General features: G+C 37.1%; 1 protein-coding gene across 5 annotated transcripts in view; it reads left to right on the top strand.

The window, feature by feature from the left end:
- Positions 1 to 22722, top strand: part of DCLK1 (doublecortin like kinase 1) — a 242869-nt gene extending 220147 nt beyond the window's left edge. For 2 of the 5 annotated variants that reach the window (XM_061457501.1, XM_061457504.1), the window contains 3 exons: positions 2766 to 2879; positions 8480 to 8553; positions 17775 to 22722. In XM_061457501.1, the coding sequence (XP_061313485.1) occupies positions 2766 to 2879; positions 8480 to 8553; positions 17775 to 17832 (246 nt within the window). In that variant the 3' untranslated portion in view covers positions 17833 to 22722. Of the gene's footprint in view, positions 1 to 2765; positions 2880 to 8479; positions 8554 to 17763 lie in introns of all 5 variants that reach the window. The other 3 variants (XM_061457500.1, XM_061457503.1, XM_061457502.1) reach the window with 2 other exon arrangements.
- The last annotated feature ends 200 nt before the right edge of the window (positions 22723 to 22922 follow it).

The raw sequence follows: 22922 nt of genomic DNA on the forward strand, positions 1-22922 counted from the left end.
AAGTTGATTAAAAAAAAAAAAGTATCTTAAGATCCCAAGCAGTTTACATTGTCCAGGTGAAAACTCAAATTCTGGACTAGAGTTTTGAAACTGTAAATGTTTTTTGACTGCTCAACATCTGAGACATGCTCAGGAGAGCAGTCTTTAAGAGTATCAGCAGTCAACATTTTCTGAAGCTCATGACCCTTTAAAGTTCCCAGAGTTAAGCTCAAAAATCATTAGTCATCTTTAAAAGATCTTGTCCCAACTGCTGAGATGAAGCTGAGATGAAATTCTGTGTTCCTAACCCGATGCAAGAAGTATATTCTATGATAAAAGAGTGAAATAGGGAAAAGGAACAATTAAACTCTTTGGGGTCTGACATCCTTCCCATTACAGCAATACGATGAAATTCTTGTCAGCAGTGTTTAGTCTGTTCTCCAATTCTGCAACTTACCCTGCTGATTCTGGTGGATCTGATGTTTTTTTTTTCACTTGCCTTTTAAGGTGCAGAGCAGCTTGTTTTGTATGTAGTTAAAAAAACTGTCATTTCTCATCCTCAATATCTATTTTATTGCTGGCTGAAGTGATTCCCAGAGCCTGCAAATACATATTAACTTGTTTATAAAGCATGTTGGAATTAAAAAAGAGTTAACTGCTAAACATCATGTAGCACTAACAGTAGTAAGAAAATTTAATAATGCACAGTAATTTCTATATATCCCTATGCTGCATCTTAAATTGAGCTGGAAGATATTTCATTTAAAAGCTGGAGCCGAAACTATGTGTCTCTGGTGCATTGCCACTGGAACTGTGGATGTGGTGCTTCACCAATAATATATTACCACAGTCTTGGTAACCATTGTCTTCTCCATAATTTAGTCTTTTGACAAGATGACATGAACATTTGGCAGGCTTTCATGTCAAGAAAGCCAAGGGAATGGGGTTTTTATTTATTTATTTCGCCCCCTCTAATGAAGAAGAGTTCACTTTACAGACTTATCTTTCTTCTGGGAAAGGCAAGGTCAGGAGAAAGCAGGTTATTTTTAGGGGTCATATACCACTGAGCCAAGACTCCCCAGTGCTAGACAATAATCGGCTACTGGGTTGTGTTGTTTTGTGTTTTGCAGCTGTGTGCACTTGACCATATTTTGCCAGCTGGGACATTTTGTTAAGGGGTGAGTGAGGGATCTCTAAACACAAGCTCCCCAAGCTAAATAAATAACAAACCCTAACCAACCTCCCTAAAATTCCCATATGCTCACTGAACTGATGATTTACTGCAGCAACTCTGTAACTCTTTAAGTGCATTCAGAATTGCTGCAAAGACAGAAAAAGAAGTCAGTCATTTCTCTGTACTCTGATCTTGTCTCGTCTGTATTCTGCTAGGATTTTGCTTAAGTGGAATTTAAGAGCTTTTCATCTGTTGATTGCTACACATACCATGCAGTACCAGCTTAGAATGACCATTGTGGATGGCCAGTGATCTGATATCCTGCATATTCTTCCTATTCTGCATTTTGTTGCCTATTCCACCTATTCTGTATATTGTTGCCAGAGATCTTGCATATGGAGATGTCTCGGCTCATTGCAGGGGTTGCACTAGATGACCTTTGAAAGTCCCTTCCAATACAAGCTGTCCTATGACTCCTGTCCTGTGATATTATGCTAGCAGGGAAGTCTCACTAAGCAGTGGCTTTTTGCACTTTTTTTCAGGCATAAGGCTCTTAGCAACAATTTCTAAAAAAACCCTTTCTTCTCTTGGGCTTGAATTCAACCCACTGACTTACAGAGAATTGCAAACTCCCTTCTTTCTGCTAGGGTTTTGCTTCAGCATTGAGGATGCCTGAATGCCTCAGTGCAGATAGACAGTTTTGCTCTACAAAGAGGGGTATTTCAGCTGGGTGTTTCACCTTCTGGCCCAGCTTCATGTCTTCTGGGCTGGAGCCCTCACACAGCAGGCTTGCCTGGCATGCGCAACAGCGGAGCATGTGTCTGCCTCTGGCCATGCAGTTGTGTGCCTACTTTCACCTTAGCTCAAGTTGAGAATATATGTCTTTCAGCAAGGAAGAAGAGGCCACCCACAGCTGGCTCCGGCCCTTCTCTGCTTTCCCAGGCAGTCTGTACCTCTGATTGTCCTGTACCTCAGCCATGGCATGTCTCAGCTTCCCTGGGTTTCATCACCACAGGACTCCCTGAGCTATGGCTGCAATATTCATCAACCATAGAGTCCCTGAGTTTGTAACCTTTTGATGAGACAAGGACCTTATTGGTGTCTCTCAGGGCTTTTGGAGATTCTTTCCTGCATCCTACCAAAGCAGGACCTATGGTTTCTCTAATCTCTTGGGTGCTTTCTACTTTTGAAGTCATTGTCTTTAAATTTATGTGATGAGTAACCAGAATCATAAACATCTCCCAGCTTATCAAAGCTTTCAAGCTTTGAAATATTAGTGAACCTAAAAATAACTGAGCAGTGGAAGTTAAGATGTGGTAGAAAGAATAATAAAATATTTAACAACTATTATTAATTAACATTACTTAAAGTCTGAGAGGAAGGTACTGGATAAATTGTTTTTAAAAACGGATGCTGGTTCATGCCATTATATGATGTTATCTTATAAATACCTTTGATATGAAGACAAAGATTAGAGACAAAGATTAACACATATTTCATTAATAACTTTTTGTAAACTTTTCTGTATTGACAGGTGCTGTCAGAATCACCTCACAATTCCTTTATTTCACCTTTTCTCTCTGAAACTTTATCTTGCTTTACTTCTCTACAGGATGATGGCCTTCCAGAGAATGAACATCAGCTCTCAGTAGCTGGGAAGATAAAGAAGCATTTCAACACGGGCCCTAAACCGAACAGCACAGCAGCTGGAGTTTCTGTCATAGCAGTAAGCATCTGAAATACACAGCCACAACACTTAAATTTATGTGCCCACAAGACAATGCGTGTCTAGGACATGCCACCAAAAGAAACTGGAGAGGGTTAATCTTTAGATAATTCTAATGTTTAATTAATATAAACATAGTTAGACTGGTATTCTGCACAATTTCTTCATTGATTCTCCTTGTGAGTCACATTGTTATTTAACAGCCGTAGGAGATACAGTTCTGTACACACACTTCCACATTTTACCAGATCAGTAGTCCTAACTCCAATGTAGATCCAACAATTTGATCTATGGGATCATGACATTTTACTTGGCAGCAGAATCATCGCATGGATTGAGGCCACACAGAGGTTGTAAAAGGACAGCAGAACTTTAAAATGATAATTACTTAACATTTGTAACAGAAAATCTGTATGGCAGCCTAAGTTTCTCTCCTCTGAAGACATCAAAGGGAGCTATGATTTCTCACTGCTGCCTTCATACTTGACAGGAGTCTAGCTCTGGAGATGTAGCTGAGCAGCAGCCGCATTTTATTGTACTGCCGCATGCAAGGTGCTTCCCTTTAGGCATCAGAACTTAATGGGGTAAAGACTTAATGGAGCTCCTTGCTGCCTTGTGTCATGTTGCAATTCCAGTCTAGGCATTCCAGGTTAGAATGTATCGGAGCTTCTGAAACCAAACTTGACCAGACTTTTGACCAAGCTTTACTGAGGTTTCAATGGCATCCTCAGGGTAGCATGCATTTGTATTTTTTCACCAGAGATGAACATGTGTATTAGATATACATGCACACAGAATATATGCAGTGTAATATAGGATTATTCATACTAATGCCATTGAAAAGTAACACGCACATCCTTCACATTTTTGATACATCTGCCTGTGTTTGTAAGCTTTTCTTTATTACTCATGGTAATGTTAACACTCCAAATAGTCACTGAAAAGAAGTGACACGTTAAACATAACCATTCCCATATCAGATTACTCAGTGTTCATTCCCAGCTTCCATAAATTGCAGGTGGTGTGACTGCACATGTACTTTCTTGTACTGTTTCCACTTTCATGTTTCTCAGCTCAGCCCCTCCGGTGGTGAGTTAAATCAGCATGAAGTAAACTCAGCTCAGCACATGCAATCTGGCTCACAGGTGTGAACTGTTTGTGAAGCAAAATGGATTATCTCTCAAAGTTACTTGGTTTAAGTACTTAAAATTTCAGACTGTGCCTCTCTCATGTTTTTTCTTTACTCTTTCCAACCCTGAACGTCCTCAACATGGAAGCAAGTTGTTCTTCATGCTTTTCCTAGATTTTCTCAGTCATCAGCTAACATAGCCAGCATTTATTTATTTTCATTTTTAAGCAATAATACTGCAACAGCTCTCCCACAACTAAAACATCACATACCCATTGCTCATCTGAAATGCAGGTATGTTCTGTATAGCCTAGCTGAAACTGTGTACCTTTCGAATGGACTGCCAGCACGCTTGTCCATGAGAATTACTGCTCAGATCCTCCATGCTAATAACTTCAAAGCTTAAAAGCAAGAAATGATGCCTTTTTCCTCATCCATCCCTTGCCTCCTTTATGTTTTTAATTTTCCCACCCTCCTTTTATTTTTTCCTTTGCCCCAGTTGCTCTGCTAAGGAATCGTTTACAGCAGTTTGACCCTTGAGTAATGAAAAAGGCACTGTAGTAAATCTTTCCAATGCAAAACATTATATATTAGGGGGGAAAAATGTATATGTTTAATTATATTTTTAATGGCTTTTATTTATTTTTTAGTGTTTGGAAATTTAACAGATTAGTGATCATCTCTGTGGGTGAACAGCATACTCTGGCACGATTAATCCTGCAACTTGGCCTATAAAGTAGAAATGATTAGAATATTTTTGCAGAATTTAGTGGTTTGATTAGCTTGTGTCAATTATTTCCTAAAAATGTAGAAGAGATGGGGAAGTATAGACTTCTTTAGTGTTTTGGTAATGATCCAGAAAGCTGGATAATTTTGATTTTAAGAATAAATTACCTTTATTTTCTACAAAGCTAATTTAATAAGTAAAATAAAGCCAAAAGCAAAACAACAAATCTTTAATTGTTGCTTCTGCATTTGAAAGCATATTTAATATACAGTTGATATGTATGTCATCAGGGTTTTACATATGGGAATCTTCCTTTAACTGTGCAATCTTAAATATCATAGAAGTAAACCCTATTAATGAAGACTGCTCTGCATTTAGAATTTTCACAGTATGTACAGATGCTGTAACATAATGTTCAGCACTAAAGATGTGCACTAATTATATTTTCAATTAAAACACTGTTTTATTGTGCCTGCCTGTATGTTTACTGTAACTTTTTGAGAGAGTGCTTGTGTATCTAATATATAGAAATGCTTTCTATATATTACATAACACATCTTTGTCTGTGTGTGTGTTTGTGGAAATATGTTAATATGTGGATATATTTACATAGTTACTTAATAGTATAAAAGGTAAATATTAGTCTTATTTTTGAGTTTTATAACTCTGTTTATGCATAGAGAGCTATTCTGTGGTATTTAGTTCTTAATTCGTCCTCACACTGGTATGATATTATATGCCTGTTTTCTTCAGTGGAAATAAGTAACACACCTCAAAGATCTCAAATGTTATTTATCATATGCACCAATTAAAACTATAATATGAAAATTAAGTTTTTAAAGATGTGTTTGTGGTCACTTTGACCTGGAGGAAGTTTGAAGCCATGTGTATTTTACATACATCTGCTGTGGCTACTGCTTCCTTCAGCAATGCCCAAAACCACTTCATTGACTCCTTCAGTGCAGACTGATGTCTGATCTGTTGACGTGGCAATCTTCAGTAAAAGTTTTCTCTGACCATTCAGGCCAGAGACATCCTAGGAGTTCTTGTGCACGTGTCCAGACTTCACATTGTGCAGATTTGAAAGGGTTTGTCAGTTTGGACAAGCTACCATAATGAACAAAAAGTAGTTCCTTTGCTGGTGTATCAGAAGATGAATCCTTAAACAAAATTAACTGTACAGGCAAAAAGACTTTTCTGTCGATACATTAATACATCATTGAAAGTTTTGCCAGCATAACTATGTCAGTTGGGGGAAAAAAAATCCCTTAAACCAGCATAGCTTCACCAGAAAAATTTTGGAGAACTAGCTTTTAAAATAGGAAGAGAATTAACAAGTCCCTAAAAAGCACTGCTTGCTTATGGGAGAGTGTGTAGGAACTGGTCTCTGTAGGACACAGGGGCTGGGCTAGTGCCCTTTTGGTCTGTGTCAGAATGGCCACATATTTGCAGGATCAGGTTTCTCACACATCTTTCCAATAGGAGCAGTATCTTGTAGTTCTGTGATGTTGTTTATAAAATACTATCACAGTGAAAACATAAAACCAGACTTTTACTAAACAGCCTTGTTTTAAATTTGGGGATAGATTTTTTTCCTTTAGTTGTCCAAGGATGTCATCCTTTTTTTTTTAATTTTTCTTCGGACACAAAAGAATATCCTGTGGCTACACCCTCTGGCCATTCATGACAGTGGCTAAAGCGACCAAGAGCCAAAGTCACTTTTTAAGAATCCTTCTGTGATCCAGAGGTGTACTGTAATTCCTTGTATGAACCAAGCATTGTTTAATTTGTGTCCTTGTCTGAAGTGTTAAAGCTTTGCCTGTATGTTGTCACTTTTGTGCTTGTATTTTTGCCATTGTTAAGACAGGGGAAAGACTAATAATCATCTTCTGTCAAGGTTATATGAGGTCTCTGTCTTGGCAATGAGAGTGAACTCCAGCTGGAGAACCAGATGAATTGAGTAGACCAGAAGAGAAAAGCTGCTCAGAAAGTTGATGTAGCTTTGCAGTGTCCTCACTGAGCTGGGGACACCGGCATGAGACCACTGCCTGCAGTCCAGCAAGGGGAAGGCAGCGGGTGGATCATTGCCTTGAGATCTGCTGAGTGTATAATAAAATTGCAAATTACAAGTGGCATTTTTAGAGGTGAAATTTCTTGGGTGGTGTAGAAGAGGAGCCGAGCTTAGTCTGTGAGTTTTGCTTGGCTTAAAGATGAACACATGCCTTGTTTATCACTTCCCATCTATTGTCTATGTTGTCCTGGTATTGTTTGTCCACAGTCAGTTTTCTCATGGTAGGATTTCCACACCGACTAAATTGTTTCAACTCGTTAGGAAGCGACTCTCCCTATTTTCTCTATATTACTTTTTAGATATTCGATTTTAGGGCAATATTTTTGATCTGCTTTTCAAGAAAACATCCCTTTTGTGTTTTTTATGTGCAACATACAAGGAAGCCAGTAGATGGCAATAGCAGACCAGTGTACTTAAGCCAACAGAAAATTAACTGTAGGTACGAGGTTCTCGTGGTTTTAAACAGGAAACATCCTTTAAATAATTCTAAATAAGATGAAAGCGTCATTATTTTAACATAATGGAATAAATTATTAAAGTCTACACTTGCAGGGGAGTCATCAAGAAAAATTTAAATTTGGAGTTAGCTCCTAGCTACCCTTGAAGTGTTTGGTAACTGGAAATGTGTTGAACTGCTTTTCTGAATTTAGAATTAGAAGCTGTCATCAGTATTAGAAATATATGCCACGCTCTTATTGAAGCACAAAATGGCCTTTTCTATTCATAGGGAAAAATATGAAAATCATCACAACTAACAATTTTAAAGCAGGCAGAGTGTCTCCCTCAAGATATTTTCCCCTAAAATTTCATTTAGCATGGCTAAATGATGTCTCCACCGTCTGTTAGTGCATAACAGAAGGGTTCAAGAAAACAGCACATTTTCTTTGTCCCTATGCACATGATTCTGCTAATGATGAATTAAAAGATCTGTATTCTTCAAGGAATAGCAGGAGCACACTTTCCTGGACACAATGTTAAGTTCATTTCCATTTTGACTTTAATTGGTGCAATTTTAAACCAAATAGTTTTGTACTGTTATCTTTTTGAGCATGAGGTGTAAGCTGAAATGATAAACAATGTTATTCATGGCTCTGAGTAGTTCTACTCTCCAAGGTTAACACATTTTTAGAAATGAATTACCATGATTGATGGGGTATCAAAACCTGATTCTTTTCATCTTTACACATTCCATGATTATGAAGCAATCTAATTTAAGCCTTGTGTAGTCTCTCTTGCCTGCTCCTGTTGCATTTAAAAAAAAAAAAAACAAAAAACCAAAAAACATTAAACCTCTCAATTTAATTGCAAAAGATAATTTTCCATTACTGGTCTGTGCAACTTAAAAGGGCACTTCCATCTTTGGAGGTAACAAGATATTTTGTCAGATTTTTAAATGAATGCATAATGCATATTAAGTAACCTATGTCACAAACTCCATTTTAGCTTGAATAAATTGGCTTTAATTTAGCAAGACTGAATCTAGGGTTAGCATCTTTTTCTTTTATTTCTTTACTTTCTTTTTCGTCTCCAGTACGTAGCTTTAGGATGTTAGATAAGTGCCTTCTGAACGTGAAAACAGTAAATATGCACTAAATAAGGAACAGCTTGCTCTGGAGTCTGAATTCTTTAGCCTAATGTCGATCCACTGAGTTGCCCCATTTCTCTCTGCTCAGCTGGACCACGGGTTTACCATCAAGAGATCAGGGTCTTTGGACTACTACCAACAACCAGGAATGTATTGGATAAGGTATGAGATGGTGCAGCACCAACAGTCAGTGTTTCCATGGCAACGTGCTGGCAGTCTCCATTAACCGGTTCCTTCAGTGGATAAACATGCTTTTTGATTTGTTATCCGGTCCATATGCTGCTTTATCAGTTTCGTTTTAACCTTGATTGAGATGCCACACCCCTTCATTCCCTTTCTTCACCATCCCTCACACCCACATTGCCAGCTTTCTCCTCATCGCACATGCTCAGTATCAATTTCCCCTATAATTAAAAGGACAGTGTATATAGAAAATGTACTAGATATGCTGAAGTATGCACCCTCCCCCTCCCTATTGCTTGTTAAGGCATCTGTTTCCCCTATGCTCCTGTTTTGAAATACAGGGAGCAGCAACAGGCTCTCAGCATATATTTTCCTCTTTTTCCATGCAAGTGGAGCTATATACTGTCATTTTAAACCCACTGAACACAATCCTTACCTTAGATCGAACAATGCATTTACATAACGCGGGTGGTAGAAACTCTCCCAAGTTCAATGAAATACAATGCATTGTATGTGCTGGTAAGCTTGTGTTTCTAACAATGCATTCTTTCTTTTTTCTTTTTAAACCCCTTCTGATACCTATTTATTTTGATATTATTTTTTTTTAATATTGCATGAGTCTTTTGAATATATTTTTCTTCATTGTTTAACTGTGCCAGGGTTGTTGTTAGATGGCTTGACCTGTATGACAAAATGGGACTCTGGGTGGGAGGGGTTTATTCTAGTGTGGGGGCAAGGAAGGATCCAGGACTGATGTCCCACACAAGGCCCACACACCTCAATGAATCCAGAGCCCTGGAATTTCCATGAAGTGGTTATTTGCTGGCTTTTTTCCTTCTTGTTACAACCCACGTTTTGATAGCTGCAGAAATATTTACAAGTTTCTTGCAAAATCTGCATTTTCTAACACTGCAGTAATTGGAGCCTTTAAAAATTCACCTGTGAGGTGTGTGGAAAAACTCAGCAAATTAACCACATTAGTGAAACTGCAGAGATGGTCACTGCAAGTATTTCCAGTAAATTAAAACTCCCACCCTGGATCACTTCACCAAGTGCATGGATCGGGCTACAGCATGGTTTCCATAAAACTTAGCAGTTCTCTGAGCACACACTGAGGGTTAAGTAGATTTTGATATGGATGTTCTGGGGAAATAATTAAAAAAAAAAAATCCTAATTTTCAAAAAAAAAAGTAGCAAAGTGGTTCGTTCCCATCCATCAGTGGAACACTGGCTAGCAAGAATTGAGAAACACTTTCACTCTGAGTGCTAGAGGGTGCAGCAGGACCTGTAATTCTAGCCTATCACACTTGCGTTGGTGTCTATAAACCTACCATGGCCTGTAAGATAATAGCAAAACCTGCTCTGTCTAGCTTGTCACTTGGCATCATGTTTCCCAACTTCCATCCCTGTAATAAGGCTGAGAGACAGCAGCACAATATTAGTGCTTTTCTGGTTTGGAGAAGAGGGGAATGGGCTCTGAGTGCCCAACTTTAATTGAGCGTGGATTTGATAGTGTTAGAGCAATTTTTCCTTTCTGCTTACAATAATGGCATTTTGTGTAAAGCAGGACTTTGTCAAATAGTTGTAAATTTAATGCCTCCTCTGTAAAATGGGGGAAAGCTCACGACCTTTATTTATCTTTCTAGAGTTGACTTGCTCTCCATCATCAGCATACACTCCTCCTCTGCTTTATTGTTTTTATTAAAAAAAAAAAAAAGAAGAAATCTGTCTTTCCATTTTTTGTAAAAAATGTCTGTGTTTGAATCTTTTAAAAACGCAGCTTCAGGGGAGCAGGCCACCAGAAAAAGGAGCCTATGATAAAAGCGAGGATCTCCTCTCAGATTGGCCTTGACTCAGTTTAACTGCATAGCCCAGATTTTGAAACAAACCGTATGCATTTTGAGAAGGGGGGGGGGGGGAGAGATTCTAATTCCGAAATTTGGTAAATAAATAAACGCTATATATAAAAAATAATAAAAAAGAGCCATTTGACTAAAACACTAGTAATGGCTGCCATCAGCATACAAAATGACACATCCCTGAATAATGGGCTGGAGCAGATGGGCGATAATCTCTCTTATTCATATATAAACTGCTCTGTTTTCCAGCTGGGGGCAGTAACAACAATGTTTATAATTAGTGCTTTCTAAACAGAGCCCCTGCTGTGGAAAGGCAAACTGGGAGAGCAGGGCTCCTAGGTGTAGATGCTTAATTAGGAATTACTATAATAGGGGATACCTCTGAACAAGCACTGCCCTGTGTTCTGTCCTTATTCATCTCAAAGGAACAAGCAACTGCTGGAGTGACCAACATTTTAGTTTAAATAAAACCATTTTGGTGTAGCAAGTATTTACTTTTTAGTAGCGCATATGAAAAGGTTCATCATTCCTGTCTATAAAACAGTTAATTTATCACAGGCCCATGAAAATTAACCGGAATTCACAAGTACAACCGGGTCCAAGGAGTATTTAATGCTCCCTTTGTTAAACTGTTCGTTTCTTCTTCACTCCTTTGATCGTTTTCATCCCTAGCAGTCTTCTAAAATATCTTTTTAGATGGCACTGTTTCCTCCTTCAATCAACCTGAAAAACTTTCCCTTTCACTGCCTAAAAGATTTTCCTATTCAAAGGGCTTCAAAGTCCTAATTTTCTATGCACCTATTCTGCATCCTGATTTATTGCCTTTAAGTAGGATAATATGTGCAAAAGTGAATTTTTTGAGATACTAAGGTAAAACAAACATTATGTACAGTGATAGTTGTTGTAGCAGGTAAGAGATATAATGCCTGGAAAATCCTACATTGGTCCTTGAATATGAGGAACAGAAAAAACACAGAGGTCAAATCAGTAAAGTCATTTGGAACCCAGACTGATGCATATTTTATAATTAGCCCACCTGATGCTGTTGCGATGTCAGCCCTGCAATCAGCAGTGCTGGAAAGGCCAAGTCAGTGTCAGTAGGGGATGAGACCTGGAGGTCCCCGTTAAACACTGGCAGTCTGCACTGCCCCAGGGTTGGTGAAACATTGTTATTAACAGCCAGGAAAGCCAGCCTTGGTGTAGGTAGGTAAAGCCGATGGTGCAATCACATCTTCATTCACCCCAAATTACTAATGACAAGTCAAAGACAGCAGGGATCACCTGTCTCTAAGCAGAGATGATACTATGTTTGCGATTTTTTTTTCTCCAAAGTCAGCCCATTCTCTGCTAGATCTCTTTGTAAAAAGGTTAAAGCAAATGCATTTATCTTTTATGATTTCTCTCTAGTGAAATTTAGCAACAGTGACCACAAACAGTCAAAATGGCACCTTCATTGTCTTTCAGAAATATCGTAACTGATAAATTTAGTTTCTTATAAGAAACTTTTATGGTGTACTTAACTGAGGCTTTTAAGAGGGTTTTTTTGGCTTTCTTGTAACTAATCCAGAATATTAAAAGTAATTCAAGCCTTCCCTTTAGTCCCAAGTGTTGCAGTGTCCAGTCCAGAGCTTTCTTCAGCTGCTTTACCTGTACCTCCTAATGGCAGCGCATTTTGAAGGCAAAACTTTACATAGCTTCCCAATGTTTTCTTCAGCCGTGAATTTCTTTACTCCTTTTGGTTTATATCTAAATCTTAACATTACTTTAATCTGCTACTGACAGAATGGCCTGGATTTTCTGCCTTTTCTGGGCTGATTCTGAGCATCAAGGGAGCACCAGAGTGGTTGTATCTAACATAGCAGGAAATATTAGGATATGTGATATTAATATATAAGTATATAATATTAGCATATGTTATTTTCTATATATCTACAGATACTATATAAAAGGCAAAGGATCAAAATAAAACCCAGGATATATATGGGAAAGTCATTAATGATATTATTCATGTAATGACAATAGAAAGGAGATGAGTTACGTTGGATGCTTAACATAATCATCAATCCAGTCAATACTCAATTAATAAAATACTGGATTTTTAAAATACAGTTCTCACTATCACAGTTTTAAATGTATCTGAATAGCTCATTTGAAAACCCATAGTTCCATCCTCTGTGTTTAGTTCCTAATTCCCACTACTTTGCATCTGTTGAGTTTCTTACCCTTCTCCACAGCTGATACAAGTCATTTTCAAGTCAAAAGTTACATGGGACTTGACATGGAACAAGGAAGTTGGGAATCAGTCTTGCTATCTGTAAAGTGCCATTTTGAATGCCTTAAAACCCTCTGTAAACTGAGTATTGGTAAAAACAGGCAAACATGTAAACTCATTTAAAATCTTTCTCTGGCTATTTGACTAAGAAAACCACAACTGATTCACAAACTATAAATAAAATTCACCCATGCAAACAACTTGGCACTAAGTCTCTTCCACGTGTAATTGAAACCAGCTGAGGAATTGTGTCTCTAAAAAGGGTGGGAGGTCAAAGAGTAAACACAAACTTAAGTATAGCAATAGGAATTCAGCAGTTATATGTGTAGAATACCTTGTATTCACCCACCAATACAGTACAAAACATACATCAAATTGATTTGGTTTTCTTTCTTTTTTATTTTCATTTTAGCTAAGTTTCATGCCAGAAGTTACATGGTGTGCGAAAGCCCTGGCCTTTTGTATTTGGAGGTCTAGGTTCAAATCCACTCGATTAATTTGTCCCCTCGATGTGGTCATTTGCACGTCTCCAAATCACCGTGTAACTTGACTTAGTTATAGCTTGTGACGGAGGGGCAAAACTAACCTGTGTCATTCACTCCTGGACTGAGGTGCATTGCTAAGTTTGAAGTACTCTCCAAAAAGTGTCTTGAATCATGAATTGATCATATATATATATACACACATATATATATAGGTATATATACATATATATGTATATAAAACTTGAGAAACCCATGGAAAAAAATAAAAAAGGCTGCCTGGCTCATGCCACAAGCATTGTTTAATGGTTGTTTTTACAGTAAAGAAACCTGCTGATGCCTATCTCAAGGTATTGAGGTCACTAGCCAGAAGCTTAAGGAAATAAGAAAAGACTATTTAGGTGTGAACATTTAAATATGCATGTACACTTACATGTATATAAGTGGATGCACTGAAAGAAAAATATCTGTGTTTCAGTACATATGTCTGTGTAATTCCACACACTAAACAAAGCAGCGCAAAAATTGCAAACAAATTGCAAATATGCTGCTGCAGAAGGAAAGTGATTAAAGGGATGGTTTTCTGGGACTAATGTGTGAACAGCTGCATCCCCAGTTCAGTTTCCTGGCTGGTATGAATAATGGAAGGGCTAAGAGGCAAAATGCACAATAACGTTCTTTTATTAATGAAATGAATATATATCTACATTTGGTGGCCAGCAGTAAATTAAGACAAGTGAAAAGAAAAAGTCACTTCTCATATTCATAAAATACCGTTACTTCAATACAATAATTACTGACCTGACAGAAAATATCACCCCACAGCTAGAGTAAGGTGCTTCCCACTGCAAATCCAACATGTATATCAAAGCAGTTGTAGTTTTTGAGTGTCTGTTCATAAACACAGAGTTCAACATTTTCCAAGGAAAAAACCGTAATTTGCAAGGCCCAGGAGTCCTGCAGCATCAAGAAGTAGGAATCAACGTAGAGACACTCCCTATGTCAAAATCCTGCAAAAAATGCTAACTACATCTTAGCATAAAGGTGACAGAAACAAGGATTTTAGACTAATGCTACATTACTTCAAATTAAATGCATTTCCAAAAATTGCTTGTTAACCATTTGGAACTGGGTGTCAGGATTACTAAATGTTGATACAAAATACATTAGTGCTTAATGAAGTGCTTCAGACCTATCAGCACCAAACTATTAGAGGCAATCCACTTATCTGCTGCTGGATAAGAAGCTCTGCATTTCCTCATATGGATTGTAGGAGGACAGCTGCATATCTTAAATGAGAATGCTATCCTTACATTTTAGTTGCCATTACTATCATACAGTGCTCAAAGTTCTCACTCTCTCACCTTGAGCCAGGGGAAAAAAATGTCAAAATGTGATAATGAAAATCTGGGATTTGCAGCCCTGTGAAGCGTAAGTGCACTTCAGATCCTCTTATTATTTATTGAAAGAGTAGCTTCAAGTTGAAGTGCCTCAGAAATCCATAATGGACTGGTTCATGCACTGGTGAACCACCCAGCTGAATAGTAGATGAAATAATGCATCTCTTAAACCAAGGCAATATGTGTAAGAGGCCTGTGCTACAAAAACAGTAAGAATAATGAAAAACCTGATTTTTGGAACATACCATGTGCACAAGAGTGTACAGTAGGTGACAATTGCTTGTACAAAACACATGCGGTCAATACCATCTCTGCATTCCAAAACATTAAGCTATTATATTATTTAAATTCTTTAAAGGTAAAAAGTAACCATGACCTCATTAAGTGAAAAATGGTACTTGTGCGGAAGTAGAATGTCAATACCACCCAGAAGTGTATTAGACACTGGAAGTGCAAAACATCATCAACTGGGTAGAATAAACCAAGTCTTGCAAGTTCTGTAAGTGCTCTGTCTGTGGCCAGAGGTGACCTGTTTTGTGGTTCTGGCATGTTAAATGCTAAAAATTAGAATACAACCTTTGTGGTTTTGCTTTCTCTAGATATATACTTCCTTCTTTGGCTCTCGGTAACTTTATACAATTTTATTCTATAAGCTCTTCGGGTGAGAAAGACTATGAATGTCTCAGCCCAGGAGAGTAACCCAAGCAATGCCCCTGAGTCTACAAGCATGTCTTTGCAAAGACCAACTAAATGAAATTTGGTGGAGATTTTGGATAAAAATGTAGCAAAACTCATCATCTCTAAATATCTCAGGAAGTTTCTGAAGTGTTAGGAAGCCAGAAATAAGGTGCTGGATCAAGTGAGATCATCAGGATTTTTTTGGTTAATATTTTTCATTATTAAGTCAGGAAGTGCCTTTACATTTATCTAAACAAATGCATTTAAACAAAAGCCCCCAAAGCTTCCCCATCAATACTAGCAAACTAGTATCTTGGGGTCTATATTTTAAAGACACCTTTAAAAACGTGTCTTTATACTTAATTATCTAAGTACTTTTGCTATTTTAGAATTCTGTCCTTTTAAAAAAATCAATGTCCTATGTCTTTTATTCAAAGCATTCTATTCTGTGTAACTTATTTTAATACCTTTAGTTTTTGCATACACATTTGCCATTCTCAGGTAGCAGGTTTCAAAAATAATTTTTGAATTTAATACAAGTATTTTTATTTATTCAACCAGAAATGTTTAACTTTCTCAGAGGAGAGTATCTGTTACCACAAGATGATGTGATGTGGTTTAAACTTTAAATAAATGCTTATTTCCCATAAGCATAAAAAATCTTTTAAATGGAAATCTGTCTTTTATAGGGTGGTAATATATGCCATTCTTTTCAATTTTCACACAGAATAATGTACTGTATTCTGTATATTCACTGTGTGTAAAAGATCTAGGTATTTTTCTGTTTCACATTAAAAATAATCAAAAACTAAATTGGTTCAAGGCTAAGAACCATAGAAGGCATTGAAAATACTAATTAGAGCTCTTAATTGAAAGATGAGCAGTAAACAAAGAAATTCTCAGCAGATGAAAAGTGTTGCATTTTGTAGTAATTATTATTTAAAATATGGGGAAGAACTTATCAAAGCTAATTATTTTACCCCTTTAAAGTAGTGCTATGTAGGTTCTAGACACAAAAATATTAGTTCAGCCATTTAGCCTGACTAAATCCATTTGCTGTAATAGCTCTGGACTCTTGTCCATCTTTCCGTCTCTGTTACATCATTATTGAATGCTGATTGCATTATATTAGATCATGGATTGCTATAATGCTATTCTGAACCAGTATGATGGATTTAGTTTTCATTTTGTTCTCAAAAATATGTTGGCTATATATACATCTCTGTTCTCCTATGAGGCTCACACTATAACTGGTAAATTTTCTGGAGAAATCAGTCATGTATGTCTCAAGAGAACACAGTAAATCCCTTGAAGCAGAATAACCTTTTGGCTGCATTCTTTTAACAGGAGATTTTCATACTAGGGATAAATTTTACAAGCCTTGCCGGTTAAACCTATTCAGTGCTAAAAGTTATATTTACCTCCAGTAGCATGATAACATAATTGTTTGCATTTTGTATGTCATCTTAGTAGCCTCTTTGTGTTTTGCTTTTCCAAAACAATCAGGAGCCATGTTTTAAGAAGGCAGCCCTGCTCCAGAAGACACTTAACTATGTGTCAAAGTGCTCTTGCTGAATCAAGGCCATCCTGCTGAATTTGTAATTTTACAATGATTTTAGGGACTACAGTCTAATAAGCCATACTCAAGAAAACCAGTCCCATGCTTGAAATCATTAGTCAGACTTTGGCTGCCCTTATGGGTTGCAGTTTCACCATGTAATTGTTCCAGAAAAGCAGAAGAAGGGATGTAGCTGGAAGTTACAGCCATCTTACTGAGACTTGCATTCTCAGTAGTTGCAGAATGAGCAAAAAATAAAGCCCATGAAGAAAACATCCTTCTTTCCCATTCCTAGACACTCTACATAGACCTAGATAAAATTAGTGGAGTATTTAATATGATAGACCTTGGTCAACAGGAGGAGACAGGGGATCAGGCTAAATGGGTCTTTCTGTCAAAATTAAACATTCTCCCTAAGAACATCCATAGAGCAGCATGAGAAGGTGTCAGAGAGCTGGGTGGGCTAGCTCCCTTCAGTGTTTGTTTTTCTCTGTTGTCTGACAACTTCATTACAATTCATCTTAGCTGATTGCACTGACTGGAATATGGGTAAGCCTTCATTAGGTCAGTTATAAAACAAGCGAGTATCTCTGCTTTGCCTGTAGAAACAGATATATACGTTGAGAAGGCTGGGGGGGGGAAGGTCATTTGGTATTTGGCTTGAAATTTGAATCTATTAAAGGATGAAATTAATAACATCCAGAAGTAGAACATATGGCATCCATATATATGGTACTGTATCTGCTTAAGGTTTGGGAAATGCACTTTCTAAAGCACTTAGCTATGTTGTGGGATCAGCCTTTCAGACCTGAATGAGACAGAACAGGTTTAATTTGATCTGAACATTTATTATCCCTGGTATTTGCAGGCCACATAAACTCATGGTTTTCATTAGCTTTGCATTTCACACACAGCCTAATTTCATTTATTCTTATTTTATGCCCCTGCCAGACCACCGCTCTTGATAAGGAGAGGCAGGTTTTCCGACGAAGACGCAACCAGGATGTGAGGGGACGTTATAAGGAACAGCAAGCTCCACCTGAACTCAACTCCGAATCGGAAGACTATTCACCAAGTTCATCCGAGACTGTTCGCTCACCTAACTCACCCTTTTAATAAAACACTTTTACTCAAAAGTCTTGGCTTTAACCCTTTGAGAACCTGAAAATCCTTCAGACCTGTGTGAAGTGATTACAGCTGATCTATCCAGCAGTAAACACTGGGATGGTGGAACACAAAAGGGTGCTCACAGAATCTTTGTAAGAATAATTTCCTAATTGATTGAAGTACTTGTTCTATCCTTAGATTGCAACTTGCTGCTAATATGATCCTCAAAGGGTTAAGGCTATTTTGCTTTTTTATTTAAAGATAGAAGCAGTGAATGTTTTCATCAGTGAAGCTAGGAACTGCAGTATGTAATTTTAGCCCATGTTAACCCTCTGAGTAAACGATCAACTTAAATCTTGGCAAGCCACATTAGAGCTGTATTTTGGGGTTTTTTGCTTTTATACACACATATCTTTTATAGTACCCTTGAGTTCCTTGCCTGTTCTTGGACAAATTAAGCGCACTATTGCTTAGGGGTTACAAATATAGGCTTTATAAATAAAAATAAAATTAAACAGTATATTCTGTAGCAGCTCTTTCTAAACCTGCATCATACTTCCACAGGCAGTGACTGTTGTTGGAGGATATTATGCAGGCTAAATGGGAAATTCAGTTTAGGGTGGACTTATAGTTTATAGAATATGACATGATGATGGCCACAAAAGGTTGCTTCCGTATCATTTGCTGCTAATGGCAATGCAGAGTCTTGGGAAATAGCTTGAGGACACGTTCTGTCATTTAATGGTACGTAATGATCTAGCTGAGAAGTTCCTGGTTCCTTTGCCTCAGATTCAGAAATGCACAGGCAACCTCTCAACATGACCTGGTTATCCTGGGAGAGCCATTTTTAAAGATTTACATTGTGAATAACACTTAAAATAGCTAAAGTACTTCTAAATTGGGGGAAATACAAGTAATTCCGTATATGTGTAAAGCCTGAATTGAATTAGCAAAAGTTCTGTCTTAGAATGGACCAACTAAAAATGATCACCAGTTATATTTGTAATATTTAATAAAATGTGCATTAGCATAGAGTATACACATTTCTGGTTTGTTAAAATCTCAACACAGCATTATAGCATTTTATTTAACCATTATCCTAAAGTTGGCTTTCACAGAAATATTACACTTTGTAGACTTTTGCTTCACATGTGATAATTTAAAAGAAAAAAATATAAAATTACTCAGAATTTCACTCGAATGATAAAGGCAATTTCCAAACTCCAATTCTAAAATAAAAAGAAAAAACTGTGAAATTTATACTTGTTTTTATTACTCATATAAAATGGAAGTTTTCTGCTCTAAAGTTAAAATTTTCTCACAGTGTTTTTAAAAAGTCACATAGATGTGTTTGCCTCTCTCTCTGTCTCTCTCTCCTTGCTCTTTTTCTTTCTCCCTTTTTCTTTCAAATTATACCACTAGAAATACCAACATGCCCAAAAAGATAAGCAGACTTTTCTGATCTTGCTAGGAAGTATAAGTAAATTTTGGAGGAGCAGGGCAAGTTGCCTACAGAGTCACTTCCATTGAGCTGTATTTCCTCAAGGAACTGTCCCTAAGAGCAGCTGTGGCAGCGCATGTGTACCTGCAGCTTGTTGGAGCTTGGGTAATGCTCTTTTGCATTTCTAGTTGGAAGTATCATTTGAACTGTATTTCAAGAAATATTGAAATTCTTTTGTTTCTCCACCCTTTGAAGTGCATCTTTCGTTGCCTCATCATGAAAATTTATATACAAAAAGCTCTGAATTTTTTAAACACAGGAATTTCATCCTGTGAATCTTCCACAAGTGATACAAGCATTTCATATAGAATGCTTTTAAATTCACCCAATGTTAATAATCTAGAAATGAGACATTTAGTAGAAACCAGATCTCCAGATTTCCTTGGTAGTACAGAGGTATGAGCATTTCCAGATTTGATTCATCTCACCTATCATGAGCATGCATTTTAGGCAGGACTCATGCTTTGATTCACCTATTGCTTTCCATTGATGGTAGAAGAAACTACTGGTGGAAGCTTATGTCAGACACCAAACTTCAGATTATGACTTTAGTAGAATAAGTCTCACCCTAAGTCATTGAAAGACTGATCTCTGAACATACATCCATGGGCAGAAGGCCTGTGTACAGCCTCTGTTACTGGAACCTGATTCATAACATATTAACCCAAGTAAAGCAAGTAGGTGTCTTGTTGAAGAACGCCACAGGGGCAAAAGGTGAAAGGATAAAGGAACTGCTATACAAAAGTTCTCACGTTTTAGAGTTTGGGAAAGGGCTGTCTGTGGCAGATCTGTGCCCAGCTGACTCTAGAGTCACAGCAGAGAGAAGACCCTTGGTAGACAGGGCACAGCCACTGCCACTGTGATGTTATTGGTTGCAGTTTGATAACATTTGGATAGGACAGGGATTATTTTTCCATAGCGTCAAACCCTCAGCCAAGGTAAAGCCTCCCTTGCCACTTACCTTCATCAGTTTACTGTAGGTCAGGATTACTCACATGTTCTTCCAGCATTATCCTTTCCACAGTATATCACAGCCTTCCCCTTAGGACAGATGCAACTCAGCCATGTAAATGAAAGAAATATATTTGGTAATAAAAAAAGTATCCGTTAATACCACATGCTGCTTGACTGTTGGGAAAATTTGGCAGTTTTAAAGCAAAGGCCGATGTTCATTCTTCTTAATTAGAGAGGGGAGTAAGGACAAAAAACTCAATATAAAAATATGTTTCACCTTATGCATGCAAAATATTATTCAAAAACCCACTGGGATTTTCCTATCCCCTTTGCTTTGCTTTGGAATATAGGATTATCATTAAAATAAGATGTTTGGCTCCTTCATCTTACACCATTTTGTACTACTTAAAATGAATGTAAAAACAATCCTAGATCCTGACAACCTTACTCTTCCCCAACATCTTCCATGTTTCTGATCTTTGGTTCATGTTTTATGAACTTAACTGTAAAATATATTTTTTCTTATTTTTTAGGTCTGTGAGAAGTGGGTTTCAAATTGCTGATAGCCTCTTTTTTAGGCGTTAAGGAAAGGCATCTGAATATTTAAACTGTTTTAAAAGAGTTTGCAATGATGTTTTTAAATATATTCATGTATCCGTATATATTTTTAAATATAGCCATATATATATGTATATGTGTATGGTTTCATGGAAATAATGGTTCAGGCTTGTCTGGCAGTGACTGCCCTTTTTCTTTTCTAACCTCTGAATTCCTGGGGGTAAGTGAAGACAGAAAATGTGACCCTAAAAATATTTGAAACACCAGTGAAAAAATGAAATCAAAGATAATAGACTATTTCTAATGTGATAATCTGTGAGAGCAGAGAGCACATAGCACAGTGTGGTCATTTTACTATAATAAATATCAGTCCTGACATCTTCCTTCATTTCCCTTTTGAATCATTGCATCATATTGTTGTTAAATGTGACGACAATTTTTTTTTCCTAATGCTTGTTATATATACAAGGCCAACTTCCTCCCACAAAGCCTGTGGAGTTAGCTGAGATGAATGGCAGTCCTGGTAGGGACTGTCTATCACCAGGGAGATGGAGAGGAGCACTTCCAAAGGGTGATTCAGGTCATCTAATATTCAGTCTCTGGAGATGCCTGACAATCCGATCTTAGTATTAGCAAAAGTGTAGAACAGGATCGCTTGCAGCTTAAATCCTCTCAATTAAATGTAAGTGGGGATAATGTGGACTCCAACCTAAGTGCAATATTTTAGTGAGCTTATATTCAGTGAATAAAATTTGATGTGAAAGTGTAGTACCAATAGGTGATAGCACAGGATTAGTTAAATGGCGCTGAGCTGGGCATTGTCTCATCTAAATGTATCCACCTAATAGTTAAGCATCAAATCTAGGGCAATCATCTAAATTTCCCTTATAGTTGCTAGAGACTGGCTTCTTCATTGGATAATTAAAACTAGAGAATGGATGAATAGCTCACTGGATGAGGTGTCTAGCCAAAATATATTTAGATCATGATTCATTAAGTCATGACATACAAATTAATATTTCTGTAAGTTATAATTTTCATAGCATTAATGTACAAAAAAAAAATCCAGAAATCCAAAATACCATGATTTTACTCAGAGGGTTAACAGAAAAGCACTAGGCATGCTGATTACATTGGTGTATCCAAACTGCTTTGCTTTTTTAGCCAGTGTTTGCTGACTTTTTTCAGAAAATTCTTGAAAAATTTCAAGTTTGAAATAATTGAAGTGTTGTTGTTTAAGGAATTTCTATAACCAAATCTTATTTTTAGCTTAACTTATCACAGGAATAATATGTATCATTGATGCAGTGTAAGTCTGTAGTTATCAATTTTATTAATTCCACAAGTGACTCCAGAAATTTCTCTTTTTTTAAGTACTTACTATAGAGCTTACAATAGTGGCATAGGTGACTGAGCCTGTCTTTCTTATAGGTAAACAAACAATATTGTAATTTCAAGAAAATTCTAAGAATCAGCTTTTCAGTTTGGTAGTGTACTAGTTAGGGGAAAGCTATCTCATGACATGCATTGTGTAAATCATCTTTGTAGATGAAGATTGTTCATATTAATGAACACATTCTTTTTCCTTGACATTGTAGCAGAAACTGTTTACTTGTTAATGAACAACCAATACATTAATTTGCTTCAGACTGTTAGAGGGGAAAGTGAGATTCCAGTCATTGACAATGTTATTGCTTTACAGTAGCCCTCATCTAATTTAAATGTGGTGCATACTACAATAAGCAAAGCCAAACCTGTGAATAAACTCCTGAAAAAGCCTGGTGGGTCTTTATTCAGTTGGGTGCTTGCATACAGTAGCATGTGGCAGCAGGAAGGCTTTCAAGAATCATTGAAATGAAAGCGATATATTCACAAATAAGAGCTAAATTGCAGTCCTTTCCCTATGGGGCATATATTTTAAAAGAAAAGGAAAAAAACAAAAATAAAGGAAAAATTGGCTCAGAGGTTTGCAGTGCCAC

This window comes from Pezoporus flaviventris, unplaced genomic scaffold, assembly GCF_033815535.1.
Source record: "Pezoporus flaviventris isolate CSIRO_AGI_PZ_B2104156 unplaced genomic scaffold, CSIRO_AGI_Pfla_v1 ptg000025l, whole genome shotgun sequence".
NCBI lineage: Eukaryota > Metazoa > Chordata > Aves > Psittaciformes > Psittacidae > Pezoporus > Pezoporus flaviventris.